This window comes from Zalophus californianus, chromosome 10, assembly GCF_009762305.2.
Source record: "Zalophus californianus isolate mZalCal1 chromosome 10, mZalCal1.pri.v2, whole genome shotgun sequence".
Lineage (NCBI taxonomy): Eukaryota > Metazoa > Chordata > Mammalia > Carnivora > Otariidae > Zalophus > Zalophus californianus.
In genome coordinates this window covers 112,620,994-112,644,089 of record NC_045604.1, presented here as the reverse complement: position 1 = coordinate 112,644,089, position 23,096 = coordinate 112,620,994, and the positions used below count along the sequence as shown (strand labels likewise).

Genomic DNA, 23,096 nt, shown 5'->3' with positions numbered 1-23,096 from the left:
GGCGTCAGGACAACGGGTCTCTCCCGGCTCTGCCCCAGGGGCTTGGGGCCTCAGTTCCTGGGAGGGACACACGGGTGCCACTGGGCACGAGGCTGTAGCTGGCTGAGTGGGGCTCAGGACCCACAGGCGGTCCTGGGACGAGGGCCCTGCCCTCCGCCCACCAGCCTCACCCCACGGCTGCCACACTCCAGGCCCACTCAGGAAATTCAACTTGCCTAAAGATGACACACACGACTTCTCATCACGCCCGGTGTCCAGGCTCCTAGAGGGCTGGGTAACACAAAGTGCATGGCGAGGAGCGTGCGGCGGGCAGGTGTCCGCACGCAGTCTGAGAGCGGCGAGGCTGCCGGGGGCCACAGATGGCGCGGGTGCCACTGCCCCCCCCACACCAGCGGCAGAGCAGGCCGGCCCGGCACCCTGAGGGTCACAGGGTGGAAAGACCCCGTGTGCACACGGGGGAGAGGCCATCCGGGCCAGCAGCGTAGGGGGGTCTGCAGCCCCGCGGAGATGCCTGCTGGCACCGGCTCATGGGATGGGAAGGGGCTTATTATTCAAGACACGTCGTTCTCCTCATAAAAAAATCAAAAGAAATCAGTGCCTGTCGAAATGTCTCCACATAAGTGCACATCAGCAAGCTGGCTTTTCTTAGTCCTCGGCGTTAATAAACATGAGCAGCCGGGCGCCACGGTGGGGAAAGGAGGCTCTCTCCTCAAGTGTCTTGTTTTACACGCCCGTCCGGGAGCACGGGTCCGCAGCACATGCCTGCCCACTCACTCCATGTGTGAAGGGGCACATGTGGCTGCCCCGAGGAGGGTCACAAACCTCCGTAGCGGAGCTCAGAGTCCGCGTGTGCACTTGCCCGGCCAGGACAGTGAAGGAAAGACCCCCGACCCAGAGGTAACATAGGAGAGGAACACCTGTCTGTAAGCGTTCAGGTGGGGCACAACAGGGACCCCGTAAATGCAGACACAGTAGCGTTCCTGCGCAGAAAAGTAATCATCCCACGATGTCTGGACCCCAGAGGTTTACCCTCATCTCCCACGAAACCTAACAATTTCTACAGTGGTTGGGAGAGCTAGATATGTTCATTCCAGAGGGCACATAAAAGTAAACAAGAGGTGCCAGGAAAATCCTGCAGGAGAAGTCACGGGGCCGGGAAGGACAGGATGCACCAGCCGGGGGAGCCACCCGGGCCCGAGGGGGCAGCACCGCACCCCAGTGAGGACAGGCTTTGCAGTAAGTGGTCCTGGGGCTACCGGAAGGAGCCCTACTAGGGAAGAGGCTGATGTCAGGCTTTGTACCTTGTACAACATCAGACCAAACCCAAATGCCGCATCAACTGCAGATTTACATGTGAAAAACAAAACTGCCATGGAAGAACCCTTCACAACCTGAGCCAAAGACAAAACGTCGATAAATGCACCTATATAAAAACCTGAATACCAAGAACTACTCGGTTAAAAACGCCTCAAGCAAAGTCAAAAGACAGACGATCAACTGGAAAATACAGTCACAACTTAAAACAAAAACACCTCAACTCCTCAAATACAAATAGCTCCACAAAATCAACAGGACCAACAACCCATTTGAAAAACGGACCAAGGACATTAGCACATATGAACGTACTTAAAGGCCCTCACTCCCGTGATAAAAAGACTGAAGGTTGAAAGTATACTGGCCTACCCGCCCCCCATCCCCGCGGGGGCAGAAGGTCTCCCGGGCGTCACAGTGCACTCTTGGTGAGGCTACGGGGAGCCGGTGCTCTCCTAGGCTGCAGCTGACGCCGTCCCACAGCAGCATCTACCAAAATAAGTGCAGGTACCCTCTGATCCCACGATCTCCCTCCCAGAAATTTATCCTACACGTATGCACACATGGAGATGCCATACACCGAGCCCTTTGCTCCGGTCACCCTCTCTGGGGCTCACCCTCCACCCACGCATCCACAGGTGGGGTTCTGCCCCTCCAGGAAGGAACTCAGAGAGCATTGCAGGAGTGTGGGCAAAGGGCCAGCCAGGCCACAGGGGAACAGAGCAGGAGGGTTCTAAGAAGCAGCGATCAGGCCTGCCTTCGGCTCAGGGCTCCCTGGCAGGTGGGGGCAGGTGGGGGTGGGGGGGGGGCGGGGCAGGCCAGGCAGGAGGAACCTGCAGGTGGAGGGAACCGGTGGGCACCTGGGGGGCCATCCTGTCACAGCGTCAGAGGGGAGAGGGCAGCACGGTGTGAGGAGTGCAGCACGCCGCCCCCCCCACCTCGTATTCAAGAAGAGGGAAGGAGGTGGAGGCTGGGAGGGTCTGATGAGACAGGGCTGCTCGCCTGCTGACGCAGGGACGGGAGCGGGGACGTCTCCACGGGCACCGTGAGCTTTCCGCTCACAGGCAACCCAGCAATTTTCTACCCACTCCATTTCCAAAAAAGATACTTATTTCAAATGTCACTGGGTTGCAGTCTGGTCCCTTTCCTGAGCAGCGCTGCCGGCTGGCTACAGGCAGCCCCACCCAGCCCCGGGGGAGCCGACGCATGCTGGGGGGGAAGCGGGACCTGCGCCCACCCCTGATGGTCACCTGGCTGAATAAGCAGCGTGATCAGGCAGCACGGAGGGGCAGTGGGACGTGGGCTCCACTCCCAGAGATGAATTCTGCTTGATTACATGCTGAAGCATTTACAGGGAACGGTGCAGATGTTTGCAATTTGCTTTAAAATGCATCAGAAAAATGTAAAAGCATTGATGGATGGCAGAGGGGTGGTATCAGGAGGCCCCCGCAGTAAGATGCTCGTGCCCGGATGTGGGTGGTGGGTAAGCGGGTCTCCATGGAGGAATTCGCCCGGCTGTGTTGTACGTTTGAGAATGCTCATCCAGCGCTGGGGCAAACCCAGGGGGGCCGAGGCCCGAGTGCAAGTGTGCGGCCAGGCTGTGCTGTGCACACTCGGGTGTCCAGCCAGGGCTGCTGACCGACACGCGTCTGCCGCCCCTCTCAGCTGCACCCCCGGAGCTTCATGTGGCCCGTGACTGTCACCGTCCCCACATCTGGCCTATCAGAAACACGACTGGGGAAAGCATGTGTGTCGCCAAGGTAAGGCACGGGATATGGCGGTGTCACTACTAACTCTGGCCGACCTGGGAGCCATCACCGCGGTCACCAAAGTGGCCTGAGACCAGGGCCACAGGCCACGGTGAGGGCCACAGCCACCACCCACACCAGAGCCCACTCACCGAGGAGGCCAATGAGACATGAGTCCTACTGCCATTCCGCAATCATTCTCTCGGCTCTGGGAAACCGAGGCCCGCGGACAGGTGTGCGGGGCAGGGCCACGGTGGGAGGGAGCAGGGGGCCCAGGGCCGGGGTTGCCTTCCCGTTCCACGGCGGCCAGGCCCCAGCTCCGGCAGCCACACGGGAAGCACAGGGCGCCCCCTGCCTCCAGGCCCAGCCGTCCAGGTGGTCTGCTCACTCCCAGCCCCGGGACATCTGGACCTAGCCCAGGCCATCCTGCCCCTACAGAAGGGGTCTGTGAGCGAGCCACTCACGCGCTGGCTAACTGTGGGCCTCGGTTTCCCCATCTCTAAAGGGGGGCGCACACGAGACAGCAGCAGTCCCCTGCGGCTGGCAGGAGTCCCCTCCGTGGGCTGGGGCACCGGGATGAGCGTGGGAACAGCCCGGCCGCACAGGCCTGCGCCCCACACCGTCCAGAGAGTGCAGAGCAGGCTCGGATTGGTGACGGGAGCTGTTGCCTCACCAACCAGCTGTGAACTGATTACAAGAAGTTCTAACTAGGGGCGCTCCCTCTCCAAGCATATGTTCCCAATTAAGTCAAACTGCAGCTGATTTTAATCAATCTTCCTCGAAGCGGCCCAACTGGAAGCCTGTCCGCAGAGGGGAGAGGGGAGAGGGAGGAGGGCGTGTGCACAGGAGCGCCCAGCCGGCCGCGGCTGGACTGCGCGGGGCTCGCTGGGCAGCAGTGGCAAAGACACCCGTGGCAGGCCTGCTGCTTCCCAGGCCCCGGCACAGAGGTGAAGGGCTGAGGTCTCTGCCCTCCACACGCGTTTCCTCTCCCCAGGCGCCCACACGTGCACACGGTTCTCCCGAAGTTATAAAGGACGAACTGGGGCTCACATGGGAAAGCCAACATGCCTAAAGCCACCCGGGCAAGAGGCGGGACAGGGGTCCAGTTGAGGACCCCACGATGCCCTCCTGTTTCTGAGCGTCCAAGTCGCCTTCACACCCATTTCGTGGCTGCCTAGACCCCAGCCAGACACAAGTTCTTCCTGTCCGCTCTGCGTGACCAGCATGGCCACTCACCTTGCCCTGACTCGCCACCTTCACTCCTGTCTGTCCTGGGGGGTCAGGGTGCCAGGGCGGAGCCCCCGTGTCTCTGCACCCTCAGCAGGGCCTGGGCTCACTGGCGCTTGTCGTGAGCCGGAAGAAGGGATGGCGTCTGGGTCAGACAGAACCGCTGCTGCTACAGCAAGCGTCCAAGCCCCCTGAATGGTCAGCTCAGCCCTGGGCGGGCAACCTGTGCCTGCCCACCGCACCGCACGACAGACGCGGGCTGGCGCAGCTGGTGGGGGGAGCGGGCCAGGAGACAGGGAACTGGGTGCCCAGCCCAGCTCTGCCTCTCCTGCTGGGTGCCCTCGACCGAATGACTGCCCCTCCCTGACCGGACGTTTCCTCATCAGGGAAACGCGGAAGCAGGACCTCCTCCTGAGGACCGTGGGCACAGAGAGAGGTCTGCAGAGCACAGTGATGGCGCGTGGCCGGCCTTCCTGAGATGGGCCCCACTCTAGGTGCAGGAATGGCCCTCGTGGACTCGAGCTGCAAGCGGGAGCATGGACAGACTGTCACGGCCCCGCTCTTACTGCCTCTCAAGGTCTGACAGCACTGCCGCAGGACCAGCAAACGTCCCCGGGCCTGGGACACCCACCAGAACAGAGGAGGCAGCGGCGCGTGGCTATCTAGAAGCCTCTACCACCCACTCCTCTGCACTTCAGCCCTGCCACCCCCGCCCCAGGGCTGTGGCCGAGCTCAGGGCGTACCGCCACACCCCCGCACACGCACCTGAGCCCCCAGCATGATGGAAACCTGGCCCCACAAACCTGTCCCCGGCTCCCCCAGCTCCCACAGGCACGGACACGGACGCCACCTGCCCCTGTGAGCAGGTGCCCAGCCCCTTGACCGTGAGCAGCTCCAGGACTTGCTGTAAGACCTCTGCCCCACCCGAGGGTCGGCGTGGAGCTCAAAGTATCTCCACCCAGGAACACTTGACACGGAAAGAGCACTGGACACCCCATCTCCCAAGATGGCGAATGTCCATCAGCCACAGTGCTCACCTGCACTGCACCCCAGAAACCCTGCCAAGAGCCACAGCAGGCTCCCTGGGAAAGGCCTGGAAGCCCAGAGGCAGGGAAAAAAGAAAGATTTCAGCAGGACTCACTGTACCCCAATCACGGCGGGGGGGGGGGGGAGGCGGCCTGGGCAGCCATCAGCCCTGCTCATAGGCTGTGCCCAGCTGGACACGCAGGAGACACCCGCCAACCCCGCTCTGACAGGGCCCGGCTGATGGGCCGCTGGGGTCAGCCTGCCAACAGCCCAGCTCTCCCTCCCGAGGACCGCGGCCCAATTAAACAGTGCGGCTCCTAGAGATGAACATTGCCAGCCACGGCTCACGGCACTCTGCTTCATCAGAGTTGTCACTTCTCCCGACTCCAGGAATCGGTAATAAAAAAGAGATGTGATTTGCCTCTAATAGGTGTCAAGATAAAATCAATGGCCTGTCCAAAATCTGGGTAATCACAAACCTGCAGGTTCCTTGCTGTGGAACAATTCAGACAGGAGGATAACAATGAAAAACAAACTTGGAGTGAACACTGTGAACAGCAGTGTGACCTTGCGGCTGCAGGCGGGTGGGGACGGGCCTGACTATGAGCCCAAACAGAGATGGTCCCATGGGCCGTGGCCAGTGTAGGGGGAGGGGAGGAACATCGATGGAGCACAGGACCGGGGCCATGGGCTGGTGACATGCGGCCCGAAGGCAGGACACCCTCTCTGCTGAGCTCTGTGACACATGCTCTCAGCCAGCCAGGGGTGCGTGCATCCGGGGAGGGCCCCAACTAGGTTGTGCCTGGTGACCCAGAAGACGGGACGTCTGTGGGTGCGGGAGGCATGGACACGGACATGCAGGAAGAAGCCAGGAGGGCAGGGCGTGCTTGCCGGGAGAACGCGGAGTTCTGGGAGAAGCCTCCACCCGTGGCCGCCCGCCAGTATACACCTGCAGGGTGAACCGCTCAAGCTGCATCTCCAGCATCTTCTTGTCTTCTTCCAGACGACTGCGCTCCCCTTCCAGCTCCTCAATCTTCAACCTGCAAGAAGAGCCAGACCATCAGGACATACACCACAGCTTGCACATCCATTCCGGCAGACAGGGTTCTGCTGCACTGGGGGTGTGTGTGTGTGTGTCTCTCTCTCTCTCTCTCTCACGCAGGCTGGGAGTGCAGCCCACGTGTCTGTTCTGACCAAGATGGTTCTGCAGGGGGTCTTCACTGACCACAACTCGGAGGGGGGGGTGGCCAACCGTAGGCAGGACAGGTAGGAGCTTGCACGTGTCCTGTGCCTGATGGTCCACTCCCAGGAGGTGTGACCACATGTCACAGAGGACACAGAACCACGGAGATGGCCTGAAGAGAGATGCGGGCTGGGGAGGGAAGCTCGACTGGGCGGGGAAGTAGGCTCAGGGGACCGTGCAGAGTCCCTCCTCCATCATGGGCCCAGAGGCTATGCGAAGGCCAGTGGCCGACACGGGCGAGCGGCAGGCTTCAGCTCACTGTAAGAAAGTCTTATTTTTGTCTTCATTTTTTAAAGTTAATTTTCTGAAAGGCACTGTATTCACGTGATTTAAAAATCAAAAAGTGTGTCCAGGAAGCATTGCCCAGCACGTACACAGGCTGAGGAATAGGGCCTTCCCCACCACCAGCCAGAATGGAAAGCTCACATTTCATAGATTATTCAGGAAGGTCTTGGCTCAGGAGCGAGAGATAATTATCTCTAGACTGAGAAGTGCTCCAGGACGGCCCAGCAAATCACACAAGATCTGAAAGGACCAAACTCTTTCCAAGAAACCTAATTGAATCTCTGAAAAAGCTCAAGAAGATTTATATGAATACAAAAACATTCAGAATCCAACAAGCCAAAATTCAGTGTCTGCCAACTAATCAAGGTCTAGTAGGCATTAAAAGAAGTAGGAAAATATGACCCATAATGAGGAGAATAATCAATCAATTGAAACCGACCAAGAACGGCAGACATTAAGTAGCATCCAAGGACATTAAAACGGTTACTGAAGTGCTGGGACACGGGAGCAGCAGTCTGCTGTTGAGCAGCTCAGCCGGGTAAGGAGGAAAGAGCAAGACAACCCAATCCCTGGAAGGGAAGGCCCAGCAACCGAGCTGTGACAAACACCAGAGGGGCTGATGACAGAGTCGACCCTGCAGGAGAAATTACACACTTGAAGACTACAGAAAAGACAAAAATAAAAAACAAAAAACGACAACCCAACACACAAAACACTCAAAATAATCCCGAGTAAAATAGACAAGAAAAGGAATATTTAAGACTGACAAGGTCGTCACTGAGCTGTGGGGTGATTTCACGGAGCACAACGTCCGCGTGGGTGGAGCCCCTGGAGGGAAGGACGGGGGGGGGGGGTGGGGTGGGGCGGGGCAGAGAAGGACAAACACTGCAAGAAAGTGCTGCATTTGATGAAAAGTATACACAGATCTAAGAAGCTCAACAAACCCCAAGCACAAGACACAGCCCCCTTTGCACACGACAAAGAAAAGAAAAATCTCTGAAATACTGAAATAAGAAAAAAATGCCAACCTAGAATTCGATTCCCAATGAAAATATTCATGAAGATGTTCTGAGGCAAACGGAACCTACAAGAACGCATCACCAGCAGACCCGCTCCACGAGGGAGGCCAAGGGAAGCCCCTGTAGTAGCAGGACAGGGACCCTGCACGGAGACTCAGATCCACACAAAGGAGCGAGGAGCAGTGGAGAGCGTGACTACGCTGGCAACTACATGGTTTTCGACTTCATCTAAATCTTATAAGGACACTGAAATTACTAGCTTCTATTTGCAATTGATGTACAGTTGACAAACACCATCACACGAGTTTCAGGCATGTGACACCGTGACTCTGTGACTATGGACATCACGAACGGTTCACCACAGTGTGGCGACTGTGGATGTCGCCGTCTGTCCCCACATGAAGTTACTGTGTGGTCATGGGCTGCATTCCCTGTACCGCACGCCACACCCCGAGGCTTACCTGTTTTATAACTGTAGGTCTGTACCTCCTAATCCCCCCACCGGTTTTGCCCACCTCTCCCCCTCTGGTAGCCAGCAGTTTGCTCTCCTATCTGTGAGTCGTCTCTGTTTTGTTTCATTGGATCACTTGTTTCATCTTTGAGATTCCACGTGAGTGTAACGCTACGGCATTTGTGTTTCTCTGATTTAGTTCACTGAGCATAACAGCCTCGAGGTCCATCCGTGTCGTCACAAATGGCAAGATCTCATTCTTTTTTATGGCTGAGTAATATTCCACCGTGTATCTATACACGGCATCTTCTAGTTAAGATACAAAAGCAAATTACTATTTTCTGAAGAGATCGTTTCAACGAAACTAATAAAAGTGTACTGGGGTCTGAGGTAGACGTCTAGCTAGAATGTGCGACACGCACAGCACAGAGGCTCGAGGGGAACATCAGACCCATGGGGTTGCGGGGCTGCCCGTGTGGGAAGGTACAGCATCGCTTACAGGAGGACCGTGGTAAGTGAAAAATGTGTACCGTAACCCCGAAAACCCCCAAACAGCCAAGAGTGACAACTAATAAGTGAAAAAAAGAAATACAATGAAATAATGAAACACACCCACTGAATGAGAAAGAAGCCAGAAAATCAGGAGAATGGGGATGCAGGGGAGGAGCTGAGATGAGGAGGAGAGAGTGAGACCCAGTTTTACCAGCCACCACATGGCATGGGAGCCGCCTACCCACCCGCCTACGCGCAGAGTGGGGAGAACAGCCCCCACTACGCGCCGCTTACAAAAGAGCGCTCTGGACACAGAGAGGCAAACCCCCGTAAGACAGCGGCACGGGGACAGAAAGCTGGAGACCCTGCTGGTATCAAAGTGAATTTCAGAGCCAGGAATGGCACCCGCAAGGCAAATCCATAATGACAAAGAGGCCAATTGGCCAAGAGAACATTACCGTCCTAAACACACACTTGCTAATGACAGAGCTTCAAGAGAGATGCAGCAAAACCTGGTAGAAATGCAAGGAGAAATAGCCAAGCCCACAATTACAGCCAGAGATTTCAATATCACTCTCTCAATAACTCATAGAATGAGAAGCAAAAACCCCGGAAGGATAAAGTAGACAGGAACAACATGATCAGCCAACTTGACTCAAGTGTCCGGAAGGAACACTCTGACCAGCACAGCAGAGGGCACCGTCCTCTTGGGTGGACACACATTTACGAACACAGACAGAGGCTGGGCCACGCAAAGAGGCTCAACATATTGAAAAGGATTTTAGTAATTCAAAGTATCTTCCGCGACCCTAATGGAATTAAGCTAGAAAAGAAAGATAACTGGAAAGCATAATATAGCATCCAAGAACACAGAGCACGTGGAGACCAATCTGGAAAAGCTGTCGGGGGTCCACCCTCTGATAACTATGCAGGGGCCCACTGAGCGGAGCGGAATTAACATCAGCCCAAGCACATGGAGATACATGCGGCCGTGGCTAGAAGGCCAGCCTGCCAAGACTTCACTTCTCCCCACACTGTTCGAGAGAATCCAAGCCATCCCCGTCAAATCCCATACGTTTCTCTGTACAAACGGACAAGCTGATTCTAAAAGTCATGTGGAAATGTAACAGGCCCAGAATGCTCAAAACAACCTTGGGGGAAAGGACGGAGAGCTAACAACCTAATTTCGAGAATTGTCGTAAAGCCAGAGTGACCAAAACAGCCTTGGTCTGAAGTCAGACTGAGCTAACACAACAGAGCCCAGAAATAAACACCGACACATGGACAGCCTGTTCTGATAAATATTCTAAGGCGATTCAGCACAGAAAGGATGCTTACTCTTTTTAAAGATTTATTTATTTTAGAGAGAGCGAGAGAGAGTACGCACGCGAGCGGGAAGAGGAGCAGAGGGAGAGGAAGAATCTCAAGCAGAGTCCCCACTGAGCGTGGAGCTGGACGCGGGGCTCAATCTCATGACCCTGAGATCACGACGAGCCAAAATCAAGAGTCAGACATTTAGTCGACTGAGCCACCCAGGCTTCCAGAAAGGATGTCTTTTCAACAAATGGTGCTGGAACAGCTAGGTATTCGTTTAAAAAAAAAAAAAAAAATCCTCCAATTCTGTAATGTGTGTAATATAAAAAACTAACTCAAAATAGAAATAGAAACCTCCATGTAAGTCGAAAAATTATAAAATTGCTAAAGAACATAGGGGAAAACCTGCAAATCTGGGTTGGGCAAAGTTTCACAGCTACAATATCCAAATCATCACAAATAAAAGAGAAAACACTGATACAGATTTCTCCTTAACAGCCTCACAAAGCAGCGAAATGGCGAGCCACAGGATGGGAGGAGGTGCGTGCAAGGGAGTATGTGACAGAGGACCTGCACCCAGAACAGATGAAGAAGGCCCAGACTCAGCAAGGAACAAACCATCAAGTAAAAACTGGACACGAGTGGGAACACTTTGCAGAACAAGACCCCCGATGACGACAAGCAGAGACGCTCAACATCATCGGTCGTTAGGGAAACAAAGTGCACACCACAAGCAGGGCGGCCGCACATCGATTCCGGGTACAGTGGGAAAGGCTGCGGGCCAAGCGCTGCTGTGGAGGCCCTGGGGGGCCGTCGGCTGGTGGCGGGGATGCTGGGTGGTGCAGCCACTTTGCAGACAGGCAGATTCCTGAAACAGGGCAGCACACAGCCGCCACCGTTCCACACGTCGGCAGTGACCCGAGAGAACAGGAAGTACATCTCCACACAAGGACTTTATTTGTAACATGAGGTCGCTTTGTCTGTGACGGTCAAAAGCCGGGGAAAGCGAATGCCCGGCCCCAAGTGCACGCAGACAAACCGCGGCATGTCGACCTGGCAATCAAAGGGAACACACCACTGATCCACGCGCTCTGCGATGTCAGAACAGTGAAGCCGGACACAAAAGAGTGGACACTGCACGAGACTGTTCCTCTCCAACTTTATCAAATGCCAACCAGTCCGCTTCAGTGGAAGCAGATCAGGGGCCGCCTGGGGTGGGGGAGGAAGGGAGGGTTCCAAGCACTCGAGAGCAAACGTCGGGCATGACGGGCAGGTCCAGCACCTGGAGTGTGGTGACCGTTCGACAGGGGCGTGCGTGTCTGTGAGAACATCACACTACACTCTGAACATGTGCAGCCTGTTGTTGGCCACACCCCAATAAAGCTGCAGAAACACCTGCTGACGTGCACCACCTCACACCCTCACGAGCACTGCTGCAGGCCCTCCCGCCCCCCCCCCCCCCCCCCCCCCCCGGCCTCGCAGACGGGAATCGGGCCCTGGCGGTTGGACTCCTGCTGGGTCAGGGCTTCTCTGAGGGACGGACAAGGAGGCGCCCCCAGGAGTGGGGGCGGGGCGGCACCTGCCGCCTCGGGGAAGCAGCCTTCTGTGGGAAGGACTATTGCATCTTGGGCGCAGGCTGCATGAGAAGCCCTGCTAGGCCACTGTGAAAACAGGATGTTATGGATTCTGAAGGCTCGTGAGCAAATGTTCTCGAGGGCTACATTCAAATAAGCACATGCTGTAGGCGTATCAATAAGACAGCTGGCTGTAATCCATGACGCTGTCAGAGAACAAACCCACATAAATAATGCTTGTTTACGTGTTTTAAGACGGAGCACCTCCTTTCCCTGGGCCTCCTCTTCAGGAGGGAGAGAGAATAAACTGCCTGTGTTCCAAAGCTCACAAGGCTGCTTTGCCTTCAAGTGGTTCAAAGCCAGCAGCCGTGGTATGAGTTTCTAGAAACTGCCTCCACATTCTTGAGACGTGGGCGGCGCCACACAAACCGGACGACATCCCAGATCACCTCTAGAGAAGATGAAGCCAGTCAAAGCAGGGTGTGCACAGGAATCAGCGAGGAGACGGCAGCTGCTAGCTGCTCCCACTGGACCACAGAACGGTGATAGGGGAGGGAGTGCCAGGGGTGAGGCCCCACCATGGCCTGAACAGGCACAGCCGGTGGCAATGGCCCATGACGCACCTGTCCAGCCTGAGTGCCCGCTGTTCCCACACCACACGCACTCCCTGCTGCCTCCCCTTCCCTGACAGGCCCTGACTGTTGGCTCAGGACTGTGCCGTGCGTCACACACCCACCCTGTGTTTCCAGCACAGAGCAAAGGGTCGGGCTCACAGGCATAGATGACTGCGTCCATACGCAACAAATGTTGGAATCCCGCAGTAGGGTCTGCAGCACAGAGAGGCTGACGGCCCAGCTCTGGGGTCATTCATGCAGGGAGGGGGTCCTGCTATGCACTGAATGTCTGTGTCCCCCCAGATTCTTATGCTGAACCTCCGTGTGATGGAACGTGGAGGCAGGCAGGGTTCGCTGAGGTCATGAGGGTGGGACCCCATGATGGGGTAAGTGTCCCTGTGAGAGAGATACCCGAGGGCTTGTGCGCACCGTCTCCCACCATGAGTACTCGGCAGGAAGGCAAGGCCTGCAGCCAGGAAGAGTCCTCACAGAAACAACCACGTGGCCCCTTGACCTCAGACTTACAGCCTCCAAAAGGGAGAAAATAAATGTCTGTTGCTTAAGGTGCCCGGGCTGTGCCATCTGCCATGGTGGCCCGAGCGTGGAGGCAGATTTGGTCCCGAGGGTTGGGGGCCGCTGTGACAAGCCCCTGCCCGTGTGGATGCGGCTTCAGAGCGGGTGATGGGCACAGGCTGCAGCCAGGAATCTGGGCACTGAGGGTAACTATGGTGAGGACTCCAGTGGAAACAAAGAGCATGTTCTGGAAGGTGGAGGAAAGGTGAGCCTCGCCACAGAGTGCAAGGAGTTTGGCTGAACCGTGTTCTTGTATCGGTGGCATGAGGCTGTTCAGCAGAGACTGCTAAGCGGAGTTTGGAAAGAGCGACTTGCGATAAAATGCGAACCAAGGATGTGCGTCGGGAAGGAAGTGTCAGTGTTACGGACCCCTGGTCTCGTGCAATGAGGAGGCCTCACCTCCATGGCCTTCCTCCCAAGAGCCCAAACCTAGGTCTCTTCATGAGACACGTCAGACAAGCCTGGCCCGGGAACAGCCATGGCCACCTGGCCAGGGCTGACGAGGTTGCGGGAAACAGAGAGAGACCAGGATGCTGTCCAGAGCAGAGGAGGCAGGGGTAACCAAAACCAAGGCGGGGCCTGGACTGGACGTCAGCGGGCAGATGAACAGCGCAGTCAAAGGAAGGCTGCCAAGAGCGACGGTACACGCCCACAGCAGGTGTGTCCAGTGGAAGACGTTCGAGATGACAGAAAACATGTACACGGGAGCTCTTGTCCTGTTTTTGCAAGCCTCCTGCAAACCAAAACTTAATCCAAAATGAACAGTTGGCATGAAAGAAAGTTACAGTATCATCCTGGACAAGATACTTACTCCTTTCTCACTTCCTTCATCTATAAAATTGGGATAGTAATAGTCCATACTGGGTTTTTTACAGCTTTTTTTAAGAATTAAATGAGTCAGTGCTTGGCACGTAGTAAGGGCTCACGCAAGAAAGAAACATGAAAAGAAGGAACGGCAACAGGAAGAAAGCAGCGAGCGGAAGTGACTGTGTCGACATTGGATGCAGGGAACCAGCCGGCGGCCCGCCCTAAAGGGGCCACGATGACACAACGTGCAAGACACAGCGCAGAGATCCCGCGGGCTGGGTCCCAGAGCCGCAGGAAAGTGAATCGCAAGAGTATTTTGGTTCCCCATGCACACGGCAGCCTGTGGAGTCTGCAGGAGCAGCAGGTCCTACAAAAGTGCACTCGCCTGAACGAAGAAATACTTGACTGCTAACAGTGCTAACCACCATCTGGGCCTCAGTGAATCATAATCACTGATCACCAATCCTACTACATGTAGGAACAACAGAGTCGAAACTTCTTGCAGGAATTACCAAATGTGACACGGACACAAAGCAAAGACACACTGCTGAAAACGTGCCTGGAAAGGGGTTAATTCAGCAGGACGCAATAACCCTCAGTGTACTTGCTGCTAAAAGCAGAATGTCGAAATGCACGAAGCAACAACGGGCAGCACTGCAGGGAGAGGAGAGCAGAGTGGGAGTGCAGCCGGAGCCTTCACACCTCCTCTCAGCAACAAGCAGACGCTGGGGCAGAAGGGGCTGCACGAGCCATGGACCAGGCAGGCCTAATGGACACGGGAACAACGCACCCCCCAGGACAACAGAGTCTTTCTCAAGGACAGGTAAGCATTCTCCAAGATAGAGCGTATTCCTGCGGCATTTAACAAACCTTAACACATTTTTAAAAACTGAAATTGTACAAACTATAGTCAGAGACCATAATGGCATTAGAGGTCGGTAAAAGACAAGTAGCAGGAAATCTGTAAACGTCTGAAAATCTAACATCACACATCTAAATGACACGTTGTTTGGAGAAACGACTGATGAGATTCTAGAGTACATTTATGTGAATGAAACGAGAACACGACACACCGCACTGCAGGATGCAGCTGAAGCCTGAACACTTCTATGGGAAAACGAGATCTCAAATCATAATCTAAGCCTCCACCTTAAGAAACTAGAAAGAAAGGGAAAAATATCTACCCAGAGGAAGCAGAAGGAAGGATATATAAAGAGCAGACGTCGGTGAAACTGAAAACAGAAAAACAAAGAGAAAAATAAAAGAAACCAAACACTGGTTCTGTGAAGAGGCCAATTAAACAGTGAACCTCCAGCAAGACTGGCAAAGAAAAGAAAAAACAGAGAACACAAAGTCATCATATCAGGAACGAGAGGCTTCCCCTACCAATCCTGCAGACAGACAAGAAAGGAGCTGTGCGCACAACTGCGTACATAGAACCTTGACAGTTTATATGGAATGCACCGATTGTACAATCTAGCCGAGTTCTCCCCAGATAAATGACATAGCCTGGGTAATTCTAGGACTAGTGAGGACATTATGCTATTAGTTAAACATCTCACACACAGAAACATCTAGGCTGAGTTGGTTTTACTGGGTGCAAACGTTTAAAGAAGTGATGCCAATTCGACACCATCTCTTCCAGAAAACAAAGGAGAAGAGGATGCTTCCCAACTCATTTCACTGGGTCAGCATTATGCCACACAAAACCAGACAAGAACAGCACCAGAGAGCTACAGACCAGCATCCCTCATGAATATGGACACAAACTCATCAACAAGACATTAGCAAGCTGAATCCAGCAATACGTGAAAAGGACAATACATCACAACCAAGGGGGGCTCATCTTAGGATGTCAGGCTGGTTGAATACTGAAAAATAAATCAACAGAATCTGCCATGCTGACAGTCTAAAGAAGGAACACCACATGATCATATCAGTCAATTCAAGGAAAAAGGACCCGAAAAAATTCTGTATCCCTTCATGGTAAATCAAGAATAGAAGGGAACTTCTATATCCTGATAAAAGATACCTACAAAAAACCTACAGCTCACCTCATTCTCAGTGGCTAAGACTGAATGCCCTCCCCCAACACCAAGACCAAGGCAGAGGTGTCCACTGTCATCATCCCACCTCAACACTGTACAGAAGTGCCAACCCGCACAAAACACAAGGAAGGAGACCAAAGGCATACCACTCGGCAAAGACGTCAAACCGACCAAATATAAAGACAACAGAATATCTATGTAGAAGCACCCAAGGAATTGAAACAAAAAAACCCTCATAAAACTGATGAGAAAATTAATTAAGGTTTCAGGATACAAAATGAATAACTAAAAAAAATCAATCATTTCCATGTAATAGCAATATATGACAGTAAACCAAAATAAAACAAACTTCAGAACTGATATGAAAAGACATACTTAGGTCCAAATCTAATGAAATTAGAAATGAAAGATAGGACATTACTTCTAAGTTTGTTGGAAATAAAGAGGACTGCCAGACAAGACTGTGGACAACTCTAGGTAGACTGAATAACTGACACTAATTCCTAGCAACTCACAAACTACCAAAACTGACACAGGAAGAGACAGAAATCTGAACAGACCAGTAACTAATGAGGAAATAGGAGCAGTGACAAAACAACAGCAAAGAAAAGCGCAGGACCGGATGGCTTCGCAGGTGAATTCTACCAAACACTTATAAGGGAATTAACACCAATCCTTCCCAGATTCCTCCAAAAAGTTAAAGAAGAGGGCACCCTTCCAGATTCATTCTACAAGACCAGCATCATGGTGGTCCTGTAGCCAGGCAAAGACACCACAAGAAAACCACAGACCAATAACCCTTATTCAACAGATGGGTAAGAATCCTCAGTGAGATACTAGCAGACCGAATTCAGTGCCATATTGAAAGGATCATACATCACAACCAAGTGGGATCCGTACCAGGAATGCAAGGTTGTCTCAAAATATGAACATCAATCAAAGCAATACACCACATTAATAGAATAAAGAAAAAAACCCACATGATCATCTCAACAGATGCAGGGAAGGCATCCGACATATCATCAACCCTCAACCAGCTACGAACAGAGAGGAACTTCAACATGACAAAGGGCACTTTTGAAAAAACCCACAGCTATTACCAATCTCAGTGGTACAAGATTGAAAGGTTTTGCCCCAAGATCAGAAACAAGACAAGGATGTCTGCTCTCACCACTTCCATCTGATATACTACTAGAAGTTCTAGCCTAAGCAATTAGGCAATAAAAAGAAATAAAAGGTTTTCATATTGGAAAGAAAGAAATAAAACTGTATTTGCAGCTGCCACAATCTAGAAAACCCAAAAAAATCTGCAAAACAAACACACACCTGTTAGAGTTAATAAATGAATTCAGGAAGCTGCAAACTACAAAATCACTTATGTAAAACTAGTTATATTTCTATCTACTAGTAATGCATAATCTGAAAAGGCAATTAAGAAAACAATTCCATTTACAACAGCATCAAAAAGAACAAAATACTTAGGAATTAATTTACCCAGGGAGATAAAGGTGTAATATTGAAAATTGCTAAACATTACTAAAAGAAATGAAAGAAGGGGCACCTGGCTGGCTCAGTCAGAAGAGTATGTGACTCTTGATCTCAGGGTTGTAAGTTTGAGCGCCACGTTGTGTGTAGAGATTACTTAAAAATGAAATCTTAAGAAAAAAAAAAAAGAAATGAAAGAAAACCAAAATAAATGGAAGGCATCCCATGTTCAGGGATAGGAAGATTTTAGTGTGGTTAAGACCTCGGAAGAATCCAAATAATCTTGAAATAGAAGAACGAAGCTGGAAGACTCATACGTCCTGGTTTCAAAACCTAACTAGAAATCAACAGTCACTGGAAAAGAATGGGCTTTATACAGGTAACAACGGTAACAACGTGGATGAATCTCACTGATGCCAAGTGAACAAAGCCAGTCTCAGAAGACTACATATTGTAGGATTCCATTCATCAGACGTTACTGACAAAAATGGAGAAGGTGTCCATGGTTGTCAAGGGGTCAGCAGTGTGGAGGTGGGTGGTTACAATGGGAGGGCACAAGGGGGATTCAGAGGTGATTAAATTACTTTGTTTTCCGACTAAGGGGCAATTAAAATTCATAGAATGGCACCCCTCATGAAAAAAGGCAATTTTACCATATAAATAATTTTTAAAAAGATTTTATTTATTTGTCAGAGAGAGCGAGCGAGCACAAGCAGGGGGAGCGGCAGGAAGAGGGAGAAGCAGGCTCCCCGCTGAGCAAGGCGCCTGTTGCGGGGCTCGATCCCAGGACCCTGGGATCATGACCTGAGCCGAAGGCAGATGCTTAACTGACTGAGCCACCCAGGCACCCCTGGGTAATAATTTTTAAAGTAAAATATAAAAAAACTCCTGGTAACATTCTGTACTTTATCTGTACCTTACTGTGATGGCAAGTGCATGTGTGCCCATCTATCAAACGTGTCTATGGCACTAGGTAGGGGTGAAGGTGGGCGGAGTAATTTTATTGCTGACCTTCTTTAGAACTGAAGGCACACAGTGATAATAAAAGGAAACCGGCTTGTATTTGGTTTCGTTATTGTTTTAACCTTCTCCAAAGAGAACGCACCATCTTAGACCTGTGCCCAGTGGGGACAACTGCACAACCCTGCCCCTGGTACTCCAGCGGTCGTAACACCGTATTTTTTTACGGGGACGCATTCTACTGTAGGTTAACCATCCTCAGTAGAACACTGTTTTCTAAAACCCTCTTTGGGCCGTTTGTAGACTTCTGTAGACTAACACAGAGAAGGCACAGGTGCAGAGCCTGGCCCACGGAAAGTACTGAATCAGTGTTAGCTGCTTTGGCTACAACTATGAAGTATGAGGCATCAGAATCCCAGATGCAGCCAGACTTCCATGGTCTAAATGCCGTCAGGCCTCTGAGACCCAGAGGATACACTTGCAACGTAATGTCAAAACACGGACAACAGTTAATGCACAGAGATGTTCACCATAGCTTGCTCTGAATGGCTGAACACTTGAAACAACTCAAACTCCAAAAGTGGATTAATTAACTATGTTTTGGAACAGACTCTCCATTAATATTTACAAAGAGTCTGTAAAAACATGGGAAAGTGTTAGGTTATAAAGTGAAAAAACAGGGTTTGAATGATGTGCTTCACTGTTTATAAAACATACGCGAATGGAAAAAACACCAAGACTCCAGTGAGAGATGGTGGTTCCTATATATAGATTTAAGTGAACTCTTTCTCAAAATCTCACTAAAACAAGAGTAAACGTTTTCCTCTTTTTTTTTCTGTACTTTGCACTTCCAAGAGGACAAAGAAAATAAAGGAAGGAACAACATCAAAAGACCTTTAGAAGCTGGAAAGCAGATGGAGGAGTGGTAAATAACCCAAAAAGCTAAATCCTGGGCTGGCAGTGGAAAAGCCAAGAAAATCCTACAGTCTCAGGAATGGGCACCACCAGCAGTCACTTCTGGAAACGGAGAGAGAGGGTAGGGCTCAAACTGGAAGATTGTTTGGAGGTGGGGTTTTTTTGTTTTGTTTTTAACTTTGTAGGAAATAATTACAGGAACTTGCAAAAAACGTACAAGGAGGACCATGAGCTCTTCACATAGTCTCCCTCAATGGTAACAACCAGAGCAAATACAGTTCAGTACCAAACCCAGGAAAGCTGACCCTGGTGCAGCCCGTGGAGGCTCCCACTTGCTAGCCCACATGAGAACCCACTGTACATGCAGATCTATGTAACCACCGAGGGCAAGACACAGAACTGGGTCAGCACAGAAGGCCGCTCACGCCACCCTCCTGGACACACACACGCCCCTTCCCCCCAAAACCCTGACAACCTCCTTTGTTTTCTGGAAGAGACTGCATAACACTGATATTACTCTTCAAGTGTTCAGAATTCTCCAGGGACACCATGTGGGCCTGCAAATATCTTTTGGGGAAGCATTTTAGTTATGAACTCAATTAGTTAATGCTTACAAGACTAAGCAGATGATCGATTTCATGTTGGTTGAGTTTGGGGAGTCTGTGGTTTTTGAGGAATTGGGCTGTTGCTCCTAAGGTAACGGATTTGTAAGCATAAACCGTCCGGAGAGGTCCCATTATACCCTTTAGACGGCCACGGGATCTAGGGACACGCCCATCTCGTTCCTCATACAGGTGACTGTCTTCTCTTTCCATGTGTGTCTGTTTTGCTAGACGTTTCTTGATTTTATTGCCCTTTTTCGAAGAATGTTTTGTTTCAATACTTTTTTCTACTGTTTCTCTCCTTCAATTTCATTATCGTTTGCTACTTACTCTTTCTTTGTTTCTGCTTGTTTGGGGCTTGAGGCTGGAACAAAAGTTTGAGACCTTCCCCCTTTGGGCGCTATCCACCTCCTTGGCGCTGACGGAGCCATGTCTCGTGGATTTAGGTCTGTGCCTTACCACGGCCACTCAGCTGTGCTGACTTCTCCTTCGAGACTTCCTTCTTCACACACAGGCTATTGAGAGGTGCGCCGACTGACGTGCAAATGGGAAGAGATGGTCCCGTTGTCTTCCTGTTACCTCTAGCGGGAGGTTGGTATGACCAGAGAGCGTGCGCTGTAACTGTGATGCTTCCAAGTGTGTTTCATGACCCCAGACGTGGCCTGTCTTAGTGCTGCCCGGGTGCCCGTGGAAGGAGGGATCCACGGAGCACTCCACAAACGCCGGCCGGACCCTGTGGTTGGCAGTGATGCTGAGTTCCTCCACGGCTTCACGAGGTCCCTTCCGGCGGTCCCGCCGTCTGAGCGGAGTGGAGGCCTCGACCGGGCACGTGGATCGGCCGTTCCTGCTGTCAGTCCTACCGCTTCCCGCTTCATGTCCTAAAGGTGTGCTGTTTGGTGTGAACACACTTGGGGTCATCATGTCTTCTTGCTGCACTGGTCTTCGTGTGATGCCCCTTTTTGTCTGCAGCAACCTTCTGTGCTCTCATGTATACTTTATCTGATATTAGTTAAGGTGGCCATGCCTCCGTGAAGAAATTAATGTGTGCGTGGTGGCCCATCTCTCACCCTTCCCTTTCACCCCACCTAGATGGCTGTGGCCCCAGGGAGCCTCGTCAGAACAGGAGAGGTCTGTGCTTTTACCCACCTGCTCATCGCCATCTTTTAACTGGTGCATCTGGATCGTTTCCATTAAAAGTAGTTACTGATTTGCTCCTGCTTAAATCTGCCACGGTATTATTTGTTCTCTGACTGTGCCTCTGTTTCTCCTTGGATGCTTTTTGCCCTCCTTGGATGCTTTTAGGATTCCTTTGTATTTACTGACAGTGGTTTGGTGTGGAGCTGTCTTTGTGGTCCCTTGGCCGGCGGCATGACTGACTGGACACCGAGGTGAGGAGCGGAAGCAGAGCTGCCGCCGGGGCCCGGCCCCCCCACCCCCCACATGCACGCAGCGCCACCACTGTGTGCGGCCACGGGCCATGGACCACCGAGTGCCAGTCAGCGAACGCTGGGGGAAGACAGCCCACGCCACTGCCCTCCTGCCCTCTGTCAACCTGTCCTTCTATCGGGGACGCTCCCTTAGCCGCTCAGCACAGGGTCTCTGTTACTGGCACTCTGAGGACGTCTGGCTTCTCTGCTGGCCCTGAAGCTCACGGTCCCTGGCGGACAGCTTGTTTCAGAGCATGAAGGACGGCCTCCGCAGCCCCCGAGGCCAGCTCCATGCTGCTCCAAGTGGCGTCCCCGCACATAGGGCAGCGTTTCTCTGCAGCTTCTTTCAAGACTCTGTCTCTGAGTTCAGATTAATCAGGATGTGCCGTGTGTGAATTTCCCTGGCTGTACTTGGTGTGTGGTTCGCCTGGCTTCTTCAATCTGTATGTTTATGCCCTTCACCGTATCCGAGGGACTTTCAGGCATTGTTTCTTCAGATATTTTTCCAGCTCCAGTCTTTCTCTTGCCTCCAGGGCTCCAAATAATGCATGTTTATCTCTGGGGCCCCGATCCCAGCGGCTCCGCTCCCGTTTGTCTGCTGTCAGCCTGTTTCCTCCATCCTTCTGACTGATGCCATCTGTCCGCCTGCCTCTGAGGTCACGACTCTTGTCCCCGGCCCACTGCTGAGTCTGCCCGGTGAAGTCTGCATTTCTGGTGGCTGGATTTTCCAGGTATACAAAAGTTTCTGTTGGGCTCTTCTTAATTTCTCCTTTGTTGAGGTTTTCCATTTTTTCATTTGTTTAAAGAAGATTGATAACTGTTTGCCGACGCGTTTTTATAATTGCTGCTCCACGATCCTTGTCAGATAATTCTAGCGCCCATGCCACTGCCCCGCAGCCTGTCTTCTCTTGTTCACGTTATGACAGCCTGGCTCTGGGTAGGATCCGAGATGTTTTACCATATCCTGCAACCGAGTTCATCTGCATTTGGCAGGTAGCCCCCGTGTAGACACAGTGCCGGTCCAGGAAGTAGGTGCAAGTCCTGCTACTCGTGGGCCCTGCTCATACAATGCTGGCAGAGGTGGACCTTGCCCACCACAGTGGAGTCCCATGGACACGAGGGACGGGAAAACAAGGGCCACCTTGCTGCTACAAGTCAAACTGCAGGCTTCCTGTTGAGCCTTCTGAGCCTGGGGCGGTGGGAGGCGGGAGCAGGCCCTGCCGTCTTGCTCCAGTTCTCGGATGCAGGGAAATCTGGGTGGCGGCGGCTCCTGCCCAGGGGGCCATGGAAGGCCAGCTCCCCTCGCCCTGCTGACACAGCCGGCACTGCCTGCTCTGGGGGGTGCAGAAGAAGGTGGGTCGCCACTGGCCCGGCTGACACGGGCTGTGAGGCCCAAGTGCCCCTGCTGTTTGTTGTGGGGCGGGGGGTGTCAGAAAGGCTCTCCCTTGAGCCTCCTGGGTGTGTGTCTGCAGCTGGTCCAGGTCAGAGCCTCTGCAGCTCCTGGTCCAGGGGCTTGGGCAGGGGTGCGGGGAGCTCACCACCCCGCAGCTCAAGTCCCAGGGTCCCACGTGGGCCGCCTTCGCTCCCCTTCCAGGTCTTGCCCACCTGTGTGTCATGCCAGGTTTGGAGTCATAAGGGGAGGGCATGGCAGAACGGGATGACTAACCAGAAGGGGGCATGGAGATCTTTGGAAAAGCCAGCATCTCTGTGTTTTCCATCACCCTTTTCTCTCCCTGTCCTAGAAGAATACCAGAGGTTTATTTTCTTGAGAGAAAATAGCAGATCTCTGGGCCTAGGAACACCAGATAAGGTGCAAAGTCACCGCAGTGACCGGGGGCCTTTGGGAAGGTTTCCATAGTGATGCTGAGCTTCCCCTCAGTTTCCTGGCAGCACCTATGCCTCACAGACAGGATCTTCCCCAAAGACATGACCAGCCCTGAGGCCCCGTGAGGTGGCCCAGCAGAGCCCTCCAGGG

At 52.6% G+C, this 23,096-nt stretch overlaps 1 protein-coding gene across 2 annotated transcripts in view; it reads right to left on the bottom strand.

Annotated features, from left to right (window-relative positions):
* The window catches only part of LOC118355945 (mitotic spindle assembly checkpoint protein MAD1-like), a 228,895-nt gene that overhangs the window by 86,810 nt on the left and 118,989 nt on the right, over positions 1-23,096 (bottom strand). For both annotated transcript variants that reach the window (XM_035722600.1, XM_035722599.1), the window contains exon 6: positions 6,262-6,352. In XM_035722600.1, coding sequence (XP_035578493.1) covers positions 6,262-6,352 — 91 coding nt within the window. The remainder of the gene's footprint in view (positions 1-6,261; positions 6,353-23,096) is intronic.